The 13,669-nt window shown below is 45.4% G+C and overlaps 1 protein-coding gene across 1 annotated transcript; it reads right to left on the reverse strand.

The window, feature by feature from the left end:
- Positions 1-2,989: 2,989 nt before the first annotated feature.
- On the reverse strand, positions 2,990-13,308 carry F3 (coagulation factor III, tissue factor; the record flags this gene model as incomplete). The annotated part of the gene is made up of 6 exons (XM_079725404.1): positions 2,990-3,326; positions 4,657-4,816; positions 5,672-5,850; positions 7,921-8,111; positions 12,021-12,132; positions 13,209-13,308. The coding sequence occupies 6 exons, from the start codon at positions 13,306-13,308 to the stop codon at positions 3,190-3,192; spliced, it is 879 nt and encodes a 292-aa protein (XP_079581530.1). The 3' UTR covers positions 2,990-3,189.
- Positions 13,309-13,669: the final 361 nt, after the last annotated feature.

The following is a 13,669-nucleotide window of genomic DNA, read 5'->3' on the forward strand; positions in this document are numbered from 1 at the left end:
CCTAAACCAGTTTCTGCAGTCATGAGGAAGGAATGTGCTGAATGGCAAAGCCAGAATCACCTCTGTCTGCAGTTGAAAAGCAGGGCTGTGGGAAAGAAGAACTAGAGTCCACTATAAGTGTGTGGTATGAATGAAAGTCACCTTGTAACCATCACAAAGCTTCTCAGGCAACCACCGAAGAAAAATAACACATGCTAAATACACGTGTCTTAAAACAGGTCAAAACTGCATTTGGTAATGAGTTTATTTACTATTTGATAGAATTGGTCCTTTGTTTATTTGAGACAAGTCCTTAGGTTATTGGCTCTCAGCTGTAACTAAGGTAAAATGTCTTTGGATTTCACAAGTATTAGTCTCTTATATGTAAGTCAAACTTGGTTAATAATTTAAGATGGTAAAAATCTGTCTTCAAAGCATGAACGTTTAGTTTACCAGCAATTAGCTTTATGGGATACTTTTAAGGACCGGGATAAATAATGAACTATAATTTGGCCCACTGGAGGGCAGTAGTTTCTGGATACCAGCCAACAATTTAGAGTATGGTTTTCTGCTCCAGTGCTAATTACGATGTTGATTTGAGCAGCAGCTCTTTAGTCTCAGGGATAAGGGCGGGGGTGGAAACCTGAGTCGTGGTTAAAATTTGCAATATTGAAGCTTCCCGATCATTGCAGTGCAGCCTCATTTGGATCTGTAATGAATTCCTTCCCTGTGAACAGCCAGACACCTCATTACTACCCAGACCTGCTTTCACTCTGCCAGTACTTTCTTTAGTGGGACCATTCAAGTTCCTTAGATTATGAGACCATGGAATTGCATAATGCTGTACTTATTCCTGGCAGGGAGAGAGCAGCCTGATGGAACCACCCAGTCAGATACCCTCTCTGGGAGCTTGTTCTACCCCCATGCACTGAGCTCTTTGTCCCGGATAGCCCCATGTGAGCAGGAATTCAAGATAACAGCCAAAGCATACTTCTTTTGGGACATGCTCCCATGCCAGCCTCTCCTTTGTTGACTCTGCTGCAAATGCACGCCCTCTTTCTCTGGCTTGAATGCCACTCCAGCATTGACACAGACTGGCAAACAACCCATCAGAACCAGCCAATAAACCAACCACTGGTCTGTTTCCCTTAATTTCTCCAAAATATATATATATTTTTTTTTCAGGCCGCCATCTTTCTGAGGACGTGAAAGGTTGTTTGGCCCCATTCTTTCTAAGAATATGGTGTTATACCTAACATTTCATGTTTAGATTTTTATTGACAATGCTTTGAGTTCTTTGGAGCAAAGGAACAAAATGCACTTAATTCATGAACAGCTGGACAGTAAGCTGAGTCTTGGCTTTCAGTGCTTGCTCAGTGTCTCCTTGGTGGGACCACGTCCAGGCAGGGGTGGCCTCTGGAAGCTTTCCCCAGGCCGCGCTGGCCCAGCCTTCCACAACAGGAGGCAAACACGACTGGGCTCAACCAGGTGCCAGGAGCCTCATTTTCATCTCTACTTAGAATCCTCTTTCAGTGCAGTTGTGAGATCTAGACTGTTCTGCTAGATTTTATTTGCATTTGAATGGAGAACTCACTATTTCTACATTCTAGATGGAGGAAGTGAAGTCAGTTCGACTCAGCCATGTCTAAGAGCCCACTGGCACGGTCAAGGAGCAGCAGACGGTGACCCCCCCATCCTGCCCACAAAGAGCTCTCAACCTAGTTTGCTTCTAATAACTCTAGAAACTCCACTTCTCTCTCTCCCTATCTTACCTTGTCCTTTTATCAAATTTTCTTTCAATAATCTGAAGAATTTTTCTCCTGTTCTCCTCTCCAACCCTCATCTGCAACTCAAACTAATGCCCACGGGAAGATCTCTCTCCCGCTAAGCCTGCAGTAGATGGTATAAGATCCTCCCTTCCCTGGAAACCATACATCCATGCCCATTGCTGTGTGACTCATGGTGCCTCCCGGCAGGCAGAGTGTTACCAGGCTTGGTCATATGTCTTGCTTAGGCCAGTGGCATGTGACCAGAAGTGACACTGAGCCACTCTGGAGTGGAGTTTTAGGAGGAGGCTTAAACCTTGAAGACATGGCTCCCTGTTCTACTAGTTTTTTGCTTTTCCCTCTGCCCTGATCCAAATAGGGGCTTCACCTTTGGTTTTGGTCCAAGAATGAGAAGACATTAAGAAGAGCTATAGTCAATCTACAGCCACCAAACTGTAAGTGTAATGTAAAGATACCATTGTCATAAGCCACTGAGAATTTCAGGGTCATTTGTTACTGCAGCAGAGCCAACTAATACAAAGGCCAAACCATAAATAATAACTAAATAAGATAAATAAGATATAATAAATAGTCACAATTCCCAGTTACCTTTATTTATATAAAAGTATATTAAATAAATTATCTCAATATATACAAACAACAATATTACCTCTATAAATAGAAAATCCCCATATATAAAACCTTTTTTCAAATTATATAAATATGTACAATGTTGATCATAAAGTGTGAAGTACCTTAAATCTTAAACTCTATGTAATTTGTTGGTATAGTGGTCTTATAAAAATACAGCTATCTGTCAAGTGTTTCAACAGCATTTAAGTCAGTTAAAGTGCTAAACTGTAATGCATGTTATGAATGTGCCCCAAATACAAGTCTTCTGCTTTTAACACATTCATATAAATGTTTGCTAATTGTTTCGAACCTCCAAAAGTACTCAAGAAAAAACCCTTAAACACCATATTACAAAAGGACAGACATACGTTAGAAAATCTACCCAGTTTCCATTTTACTCTCCCACATGCTTTGAAGTCGGCCTCTCAAAAGTTCTCCAAAAATCCACCCAGGATTTTTTAGGGCATTTGTTCATTTGTTTTTCCTTAGATGATCTGTCTTCAACTTGAGTGTAGAAAATATACAGTCTAGAGCATGATATGTGCAAAAGGTGCTGTAGCATTAAAATAGAAATTTTAAAAACTTGAAATTGGTTGTACCGCTCATTACATTCCAAAGTGTCTAATGCTGATGTTGAAACCAGAATGCTAATTGTGAGAACAGGTCGGATAAGAGCTTTCTTTGAGCCCAAGGGTCTCTAAGCTCCAAACAAACACTCATTTGTGTTTCCATGTATTCTACTGCCTTACATGTTCTTGGTCACAGTGCAACACGAGCTCTGCAGAGTTGGCAGATCCAAGAGCAGGATCTTTCATGCAACATTGAGGGGCAAGCTCTCCTTCCCACTTCGCCCTGCTCTCGCCTTCCTGCACTTATACAGAGACACAGACAGGACGATGATGAAGATGATGACCACAAGCGTCACTGCTACAACGATGAAGAACATTTCTGAAAAATAAAAGGTACCAAGTCAACTCAGAGAGAGAGCTTGAATCCCATTTATCAGTGGGCAGAACTGAAGGCATAACCCCAAATTACACCATCCTGCTTTTGCGTAACTTGAAATCTTTCCTGCGCTCTTTCCACCACAACACATTTCGATTAGGAAAGAATCTGTCAAACGCTAGATGTTTGCAGGCAATTGACAATGGTGAAAGTGATTTAATAAACTGGATAATGCTCACAGTCTAGAAAGATACATGAAGATGGAAGCAAGAACGGCTGTTAGAAACAAGTGGCTAAAAATGATGCTGAGTTTGGTGGCAACGATTATAGAAGCTGAACTATGAGTGCAAAGAGAGATACCGAGCACTACCAAGATTCAAGTAAAGAAGAGATGATAACTGGTTGGGGCAGTAAGAAGGTTTCCTGGTGGAGGTGGCATCTGAAATGATTCTCAAAGGACCCAATTCAGCAGATAGAGAAGAGGCAGGGGAAGCAGCGATCTAGGTGTGCATGAAGTCAGAGAGCAGCGGAACTCAAGCTGGCTTTAGGAGGATGGACCTGAGGGCTGTGGGTATGAGGGCCCAGACGGTGCAGAACCAGAGGGAAGGAGAGCCCTTTCCTTCTGTCGGTGTCAATAAACGGGAGGGAATTTTGAAAGTGTTTTTTAAAGGCTTAAATTACATCTTAACAAGGCACTAGGTCATTATTGCTATCCTTTGACTTTTTTGTTCCCAAAAGTACTCAGAGCACTATCCCGCTCAAGCCTGGTGGGAGATTCCTGGGCTCTCATCCTCATGCACGTGTCTGAGCCTCCATGGCATCTCCAGATAAGATCCACTCCTCACTTGGTGTCAGGGCCCTGGTGTGGCACATATGTACACACGCACGTGCCGGCCAGGGACACACACATGCACGTGGTATACCTGACAGACTCAGTCCCTTCCCTTCGTGGGTTACAACCTTTGTGGCAACAGCCCACAGTAGGTGCTCATAAATGTGCATCAGGTGCTACTGCACCTGGTCCAGAAGCTCCCCCCAAGCTCCCCAAATCAGAATTTAAGTATGAAGAAATGCTCAGAGAAATCTGCATTTGATGCTAAATTCTAAACACGTACCATGGGCCCAGGGCTCAGCAGAGAGCTTAGCGCATGGTATGTGCTCAAAAAAACACTTGCTAATACAAGGGAACAACATAGGAACATCTCTAAGTGCCTAAAATTATGAGTACCCCCAAAACCACAAAAAACCAAGGCAGTTTTCCCCTGAAGAAAGTACATCCTGGTCCTGGAAGGCACCCCTCCCTCCCAGATGGATCAGGGGTAGAGCCACTCACCCGTGGACGCAACTTTCTCTTGGCTAGTGCACTCGATGGGACTTCCTGGACTCTTCTGGTTAGCTCTTCGTGATGGAATCACTGCTTGAACATTGAAACAGTAGTTTTCTCCTTCATCCACATCAATCAAAAACTCATTAGTGTTTGTCGTGGCCTTTTTCTGTTAAAAGATAGAGTCCTTTATTCATCTGGGCTCAGAGTGAATTCTGCCCCCTTTACTAAGTCACTGTGATAGTTAAAGCCTACATGGACACATCTGACATAAAGGATTGGAAGTGAGTTGGCTCATCAAGTTCCCCCGATAACTGCTAAGGATGTTTTTTTTCCACGGATGAAGATACCCAGTTTGGGCACATCCAACCCAGTTTTTAGCCCCTTTAGAAGATATCTGGGGCTTCCCTGGTGGCGCAGTGGTTGAGAATCTGCCTGCCAGTGCAGGGGACACAGGTTCGAGCCCTGGTCTGGGAAGATCCCACATGCCACAGAGCAACTAGGCCCGTGAGCCACAACTACTGAGCCTGCACGTCTGGAGCCTGTGCTCCGCAACAAGAGAGGCCGCGATAGTGAGAGGCCCGCGCACCGCGATGAAGAGTGGCCCCTGCTTGCCGCAACTAGAGAAAGCCCGCGCACAGAAACGAAGACCCAACACAGCCAAAAATTAATTGATTAATTAATTAAAAAGATATCTTCAGTAAAGGAAAATAGGAATGAAGTATTAATTGTTGAATGGAAAACAAATCTTGTCTCTGGGATCCTCCGTAGAGGAAGAAATGCAGGAGCCGGTGGGAACTTTGGAGATGACCGGTCCAGCCCCTTGGCTGAGGAACCTGAGTATCCGAGGAGGCCCTGACCAAGGCAGCTGGAAGTCACAGGTAAAACCAGGACAGCGGCCCCTCCCACTCCGCCACCCTGTCCTCTCAACCACCCGCTCTGATATTTGAGTTGGAAAAGAAGTAGGCTGTAAAATCAAGGATCTACAATTTAAAACGAGTCATAAAAACAAAAGAAGGCTCACCTTTCCTGTACTTGAAGCTCTCCAATAATAAAGTACATAATTCAAGTCCTTGCCAAAAACATCACGGAGGCTTAGGAATGTGCCGCTCACTCTGACTAAGGTACGTGCATCTTGTATGGTCACATTCAGTTTTGTCCCAACTTGTTCAGAACTCCAAATTGTTGGCTGTCCAAGGTTTGCTAAAACACAGAAAATGAGCTTTGTTGGAACCAAAGAATTCTAGACAAAGTAGAATCCCATTAATCACGGTTAATAACAACTTGGTCATCCCTCATGAAACAGCTCATAGAACCAACTCCCTAGCCCCAGAGCTGGGCCCTGAGACGTTCTACAGCAGTGCTGTCCAGCGGAAATGTAATGGGAGCCACAGATGTCACCTTAAGCTTCCTAGGAGTCACATTAGAAAACGTAAAAAGGAACAGGTAAGTTAATTTTAATAATATATTTCTTTTAACCCCATATGGCTAGAATATTATCATTTTAACATTTAATCAATATAAAAACTTTTGGAGATCTTTCTCAAAATCCAGTGTGTTTTACACTTAGGGCATTAGCCATATCTCAAGTGCTCAACAGCCACATGTGGTTAACCAAACAGCTGCATAAGGTTCCATATCTTAGATAAAATAAATTAGAGGCTGTGGGAAACCCCAAGAAATGTCCTTGGTACCTCAAGGAACCAGTTTTAACCACCAGGTCTCTCTCTTTTTTTTTTTTTTTTTTTTTTTTGGCAGTACGTGGGCCTCTCACTGCTGTAGCCTCTCCCATTGCAGAGCACAGGCTCCAGACGCACAGGCTCAGCGGCCATGGCTCACAGGCCTAGCTGCTCCGCGGCATGTGGGATCTTCCCGGACGGGGGCACGAACCCGCGTCCCCTGCATCGGCAGGCGGACTCTCAACCACTGCGCCACCAGGGAAGACCCCACACTAGGTCTCTTTGATGGCTCAACTATCTCATGTGCTTTGGTTGAAGGACAGTAAAACAAATCCCAATAATTTAACAGGAATTATATGCAAGTATGTGTGTGTGTGAGCACACACAAAAACATAAACTATTTTCCCTCTTGCACTGAAAAAGGATTTGAAGTGGCTGACAAAAAACTCAAGAAGTATAAAAAGGAATCAAGAGGATGCTGCCAGTGGAGGGAGAATAAATGTCAATGACCCTGCAATTACTGCAGGCGGCTGTGGGTAGGGTCGCTACTCTAGCTAAGTGCTGGGAGAGACACACAGGTAGAAGCACTAGGGGAGTTTGAAGATGGGCTCTGGCACATAGGGGCTCAGGGCAGGCAGCCAGATTCACCTGGGGTGAGGCTGGCCCTATTTCCACCCTCAAAGTAGGTGCTAAGGGGAAAGGCGGCTGCCTGTCCCTCTGGCCCCTTATCTCCATCCCTGCTTTGAGAAACTCCCCTCTGGGTCTCAGAAGGGTAAATATAAAAGCACCAATAACACTACACTTTCATTCCAAGTCTTCTTGCTAGAGCAGCTGATTTCACTCTTCTCAATGTGCTACATGTGTTTATTTAAAATACCTAGTTCAGAACCATAGCCGTGACAAAAAATTTACGTCTCCTACTTGGCAGGAATCCTCTGCTCTCCCTTAGTAGACGCTCAAGTCAGTTTACTGGGCCAAAGGCTGGGGAGAAAAGCATTCTGCGTTTTCAAGACCAGCATGAAGGAAGCAGGATGGGAGCTGGCCCAGCAAGTGCCAGCACATCACAGGACTCAAATCATGGTCAAGCGATTAAAAAGGTCAGCAAGCCCAATTATGAGATTGGAGGGAAATGGAACTCTCCCCATGGAATTGTGACCATCTGTGAAAAACCCTAAACTGGGACTTCTGGTCTGATGGGACTTCTGAAAATTCAGAAGTGAGGTATATAAAATCTCCTAAATATATATGGGGAAATACTGGAATATATATGGGAAAATACTGGAACCTCAGGCTTGGTGAATTTCCTACTCCCTGCCCCTCATCCAGCCAGTTACTGGTAGGGTCTGGGGACAGACTGGTGGAGAAACCTACTTGATGACATTGTTATCAACTCCAAAGTTCACGTTCCGTGAACCTCCTGCCACATCCGGAATGAGCGAAGAGGGCTGTGGCACTTACCAGTTTCTGAGAAAGAAGATGTGTTTATGGATAAATATTTTTTTATGTCATGGCTCCTAAGGGTCACAAGCTCACAAGAATATTCAGAAGTTTTTGAAAACAAGAATGAACGGTTACTACAAACCAAGCTACTTACTCTCTAGGTAAGGTGTGAACTCCGGGGAGTTGGTAAACGGAGGCTCCCCAGTAGAACCGATGGCATCCGATGGGTAGGAAAAGACCCGGGCCAAGTATGTCTCTTTCACATTTTTCGCGATCTCATCGGTGACGTCACACTCTGTGTCTGTTGTGTAGAAGCATTTGTTTTTCCAGTTTCCTAATCTAGGGCTGAAGGAAGAGAAATGGAACATTATGATTTGCATCCAACAAAACAAACTGTTTTCTGGCTGGGGTGCTGTGTTACAAGAGCAGCTTCCACAAGCAATCCCGAGGAGGCGTTTGGTATGCTGAGCACTTTAGATGAGTTTGAATCCTCACAGCAACCTGCGGGTGGCTCTGTAATTGTCTCTGTTCTTACAGATAAGGCAACGGAGGTAAAGGGAGACTGGGTGACCAGCTCCAAGTCACACAGCTGGATTTTGAGCCAGACAGCAATTTGACTACTGGGTCTGTGCTCTGAACCGTTTTGTTAAATATCTTTCTTAAAATGTAGATGATCTGTCATGACTATGTGGGAGAAAGGGCAATTTTCCATCAAGACCCAATTATTTATTACAGTCTACTTATTATATTCTGTTTACCACATTCTATATTCTATTTAATATATTCTATCCTATTACATTCTATTGTGACCATTCTTGGTGTGGTTATTTAACAGTTATTGAATCTACTATAAGCCAGGCACGGTACTGGACCCTCAACCATGTTACTTCGTTTGGTATAATCCTTCCAAGAAGGTATTGGATCTTCCTCACATATGAGGACCCTGAAGCACAGAGCTGCTTGTACAAGTTACAAGGTAACTTGTAACAAGACAATTCTCACAGCTTATGCGGTGAGAGCTGGGTCTGTTCCTCTCATTATACTACATGCCTCCCTCACTTTTACAAGATGTGCTGTCAAAAACTATAGAGCAACAATACAGGTGGTTATCTGTCAAAGTCTAAGACAAAGAGACAGATCTGACGAAAGAGCTTTCTTTTGTAAGATGTCATTGAAGAGGAAATGATTTAAAGAACTGCCAAAAATGAAAGTATCCTGAAATGATATAAAGAGCTTCTAAAAATGAAATTATTCTACAGAACCAAGATAATTCCTAGACAAATGTCACTGCAGCTGGATCCACACACATCTGTCCCACATAAGTTGACAGCTACCCTGCCCATCCCCATCATCAACCACCAGCGTTCCCTACCCTTCATTCAAGGCCACTTTCCAATCCCACCTTCTGCAGGAATCTCCAGATCTCCTTGCTCAGAACTGATCTCTCCCTTCCCCATCCCCCAGCACTGACATCTCATTAAAGCACTTAAGGTGAGGGTGGTACCAGGGCTCCACGCCCTTGTGCTCCCCCATCATGCAGTTGGGCTTTAGGGCTTGCACATGGCCAGGCCTTGCTGGGTATTAGATGGTTTACATTTCCAGGTTGAACTGGGGGAAAACAAGCTGCCATATGGATTCAGTTGTCTAAATCCAGGCATGAGAACCATAAATAAGTATTTTTTTTTAAAGTCTGAACTAAGTAATCGGGCTAAGAGGGTGTGAGTAAACACCTCTTGGTCCTTAAATTCACAAACAAAGATTGATACAGAAATATCAGTTTACATATTCTTAGATTTCTCTAATTTTCTGTGATAAAAGTAGAGATGCAGTCTTAATTCCAGAATGACCAGAATGCATTTTTTAAAATTACATCATTTCTATTTTAAAAAGTGAATGAGAACCTGATGATTCTTCTCCACTGCTATGGCAAACAAATGGTTCAGATAACAGGAGCAACACTGCTGGGTGCTGAGGCTACACTCCGTCTGAGAGATAGCATTTGGTTCCTCCCAGCTCACAGTAGCAACCACAGTCCTCTGACCAAATTTAGCACAAGCAACTAAATCATCAAAAGTACTAAAGCCATAAAGTGCTGTGAGCAGGTTAGGAAGGGGCAATTCTGCAGTTCAGTTTCTCTGAATGCTATAATCAGCATGAACAATATAAACGCCTCCAAGGTTCCTCTGGGTATTGCAAAATCTCCTGATTTGGAAATAATAAAAGTTCCGCCTGAACTTCTAAAAACTCCCAACAGAATCCAGACTCACCAATTAAGAAGCAAGTTGTTTTCTACAAGCTTGGGGAGTTCTGTTTTAGAATTCAGAACCTTTCATGGAATCAATACTACAAGGGCTGGTCGGTGCTAAGGCTTGAGCCAGTAACACTTTGCAACCACCGGTGAACACTGTTTCCAAAGGGGAAAAAGGCAGTTGGTGCTCCAAGGAGGGGCTTCAGGCACAGCAGCGGCGCCCTGTGTTTGAGGACAGGCTGGTGGTGAGGTGGGTGGGTCAGAAGGTGCAGCAGGTCAAGACACTTTCTCTAGGGAAGGAAACTGGGAGGGAGGAAGGCGCACTGAGGAGACTAGTGGGAATGACTTTCTTTCCCCCTCCCGGCTTTGGAGCCCCACATCAGACCCGGGGAGACCCACTGAGGGGTGGTGGTGCCCGTTGCTGGGTAAACCGTGGTACCCGACCCTGCTGGGCGAGCCCCATCAGCGCAGTCATGAATAAGTCCCTCACCTTCCCAGGGCCAGTTTCCTCTTCTATAAAATGATTGCTACGGTCCCTTCACCCAGGAATCCCATTTACCCGTGGGCTGGTCGCCGAAGAGTGCGGGTCTCCGGCAGGGGCGAGGGACTGCTCACACGTCCTCCAGCACAGGTGTGGAGACGGCCGGTGCGGCGGGAACCACCCCCAGCCCGGGTCCGCGGGCGCCCCCAAGAGGCAGCTCTGCACTAGGATGTTTGCAGAAGGGGACTGCGTCCACTTTAGTAACAACAGTCTAGCAAAGTCCAAGAACTTTGAGTTGACAAAGGCTTATGTTTAAAAAGCTGGTAAATCAGAAATATGTTTCCTCGTGTTTAACAAACTTAATATATTTCGGAGGTAAGCATTCCTCCTAAAATCTTATTTTCACTACCCAGAAGGAAAGGGTCTACTAAGGTAAACTTCAGCTCTGTATCAGTGGAATTACTAACTCTCAACCAGTAGAATCTGATTTGACAAGTTTGACCATAATCGTAATTATTACCTCGAGTTATGAAATTCCTTTAAATCTTTCTATGTAGCTATACAAGCATGCATGCACACACAAATTCTCTTCCGTGTTGCCTTGGCAATGGTTGTCATGAAGTTGATTTTGGAAAAAAAACAAACAAACAAAATAAAAACACCTAAAAGCCCCACTCCATACTTAGCAGCTGCATTCCAAATGCTACAAAAGGCTTGGCACAAGCTAAACAAAACAGCAAAGCACCTTTAATTTTAGCCAGCGATACTTTTGTGCCTTTTACAAGCAGTGTTAATTTCCACAGCTGCTCTCCTCTACTTAATAAGAGCTCTACCAAGCCTCCTAGAACATTTCAGAAACCAAAAACTTGTTAAGAATATGGTGACAACCATCAAAAAGAGGACATTGAGACTGAATATGCTGAATTAGGGGCTCTTGGGGACAGCTGCCAATCAGGGATGGAGACGGATGAGCAGAGCAGCCCTGACAGCTCAGGGTGCAGACAGAGGAGTATTCTGTTCCTGCTCAGTGAGTCATGAATTTGACCGCCTCGAAGATCACGTATGCAACCGAATTTTGAATCATGAATCCAAAGATTAATAAATCAAACACTGTTTAAGGGCAATGTATACATCCGAACTCCTCCCCACCTCTTCTCTAACATGTTAAATCCCGCTAGCAGTCTAGACAACACGGAAAAAGAGCTGTGTACTTAGATGAGATAAATTATCAGCGATCAGTGCCACCGTGGCTTGCTCAAGAAGGTCTCCTATCCACAGCTTATACTCCACTTACAAATTTCCCCATCATCTCCAAAAACAATTAAAATGTTCTATCAGTTTAAGGTCTGGAAATGTTGCAGGCTTGATAGAGTATGGCTCTGGCCAGCAAATTACGATGAATGCCCTCTTCTTTGTTATCTGTTAAATAATCTCATCCAACAATCAGCTTTAAAGACATTTATATTCAGCACAGGAAAGTGGAAACAGCAAAAATCTTATTTTTCTTTTTTGGTACCTAGCTTACCTTATCTGAACAGTGTAGACATGATTGATGGGTTTGGGTTCCCACTCCAAAATGGTCTTGAAATTAGTTGACTTCCAAGTTAAATTATATGCTACTACTACATCTGTAGTGCCTTTAAACAACAGAGAAACAGCTATTAATGTTTACATGAACTTCTCAGCACACGATTTCATGTTGATGGTATAAAACATCTTCCCACTCCCCAACATCATCATAAACCTCATATTAATATTTTTCCAACCACAAAAGCTTTAACTGAATTATCATAAGAAAAAATCTGCAGTTTTTTCCTAAACCCAGAATTTCCTCATGGCAAGATTGACCGGGTAATCTGAGGAAACACACAAGGATCTTGAAATCCTTGTTTGAAATTATTCATGGGGTAAGCCCTGTGATAATGACCTGGAAGCACAGCCCAGGAGCCATCAGTGGCCCAGGGTGTCCAAGGGCAGGACTCCAGGTTCAACTTAGCAGGGAAAGCCGGCTAGGAAGGGTTTTCCATAAATTACGTTAAAGGGCAAAGCCCACATATGTAAGAAGAGTTAGGACTGCATCCAATAAAAAAAACCCAAACCTTGACTTTTTTCATTTATATCTAAAATGTCTCTATACTGAAACTTCCACAGACACCCATGCAGCCGTTAAGCCTGTTACACCGTCGGATGTATTCGGTTAGGATGCCTTAGTGTTAAGGTCTGCTTGGCCAGTTCTCAGCAGATCAGCCTCTGCCCTGCCCGCACACAGAACAGGCTTACAGGGCACGCACAATGTGGTGCCTGCTCCAGTCCAAGCGACATTTTGCAAGGACTGCCTCTAACGCAATCTAAAACACAGACGATCAAGATAAGACCGAGAGCCGCTTTTTATTATGGAAAGTGCATATATAATGAAGGATAACATTCAAACATTGCACGCCGACCCGTGCAGGTGAGGAGCCACTCCCACCACCTTCAAGGTGTCGGCTCCCTGGGAAGCTCTTTCCCTAAACTTCAAGCGAGAGCCCCGAACGCACTTAGGCAACGCTGGACGCCACGAGCAAGCATCTCTAGCAGAAGGGGCGGCGGGTCCCGGGCGGGTGGCACCTCAGAGCGGCAGGGCGAGCCTGCTGCCAGCCAGGACTGTCCTCTCTCCTCACGATGGCGGGCCCCAGGGCTCGGAGGTGGGGGGGGGGGGGAGGGTGACACTCACCTGTGGCTCCGGCCACCCGGACCAGGACCCAGCCGAATAGGAGCGCCCGAGCGACGGCGGCCTCGGAGCAGGGCACCCAGGGCCCGGTGGGGGTCGCCATGTTCACGAGCTGACGGCGAGGTCGGGAGGATTCCTTGCGCCCCGGAGGCTGGGGAGGCGGGGAGGCTGCCGAGGTTGGACTGAAGGCGCCTGGGGCTGCGGGATGGAGCAGGAGGGGCGCGAGGAACCCCGAGTCTGTGGGAGCCCGTGCCCGGCGCGCTTTAAAGAGCCCCGCGCACGCCCGCGCCTCCGCAGGCCCTGCGCCAGCCCCCGCCCCTCCTCCCGACTCCCCGCCCCCAACCAGGCTCCAGCAGCCTCCCTGGGCTGCTCCCGGCGAATCCACATCCCGGCCCCGCCTCCTCCCAGTAGGAAACTCCGAAACCCTGCAGGGCCTGATTCACCCGTGATTCAATCGGCCGCCA

The sequence above is a fragment of the Hyperoodon ampullatus genome (genome assembly GCF_949752795.1).
Source record: "Hyperoodon ampullatus genome assembly, chromosome: 2".
Classification (NCBI taxonomy): Eukaryota; Metazoa; Chordata; class Mammalia; order Artiodactyla; family Ziphiidae; genus Hyperoodon; species Hyperoodon ampullatus.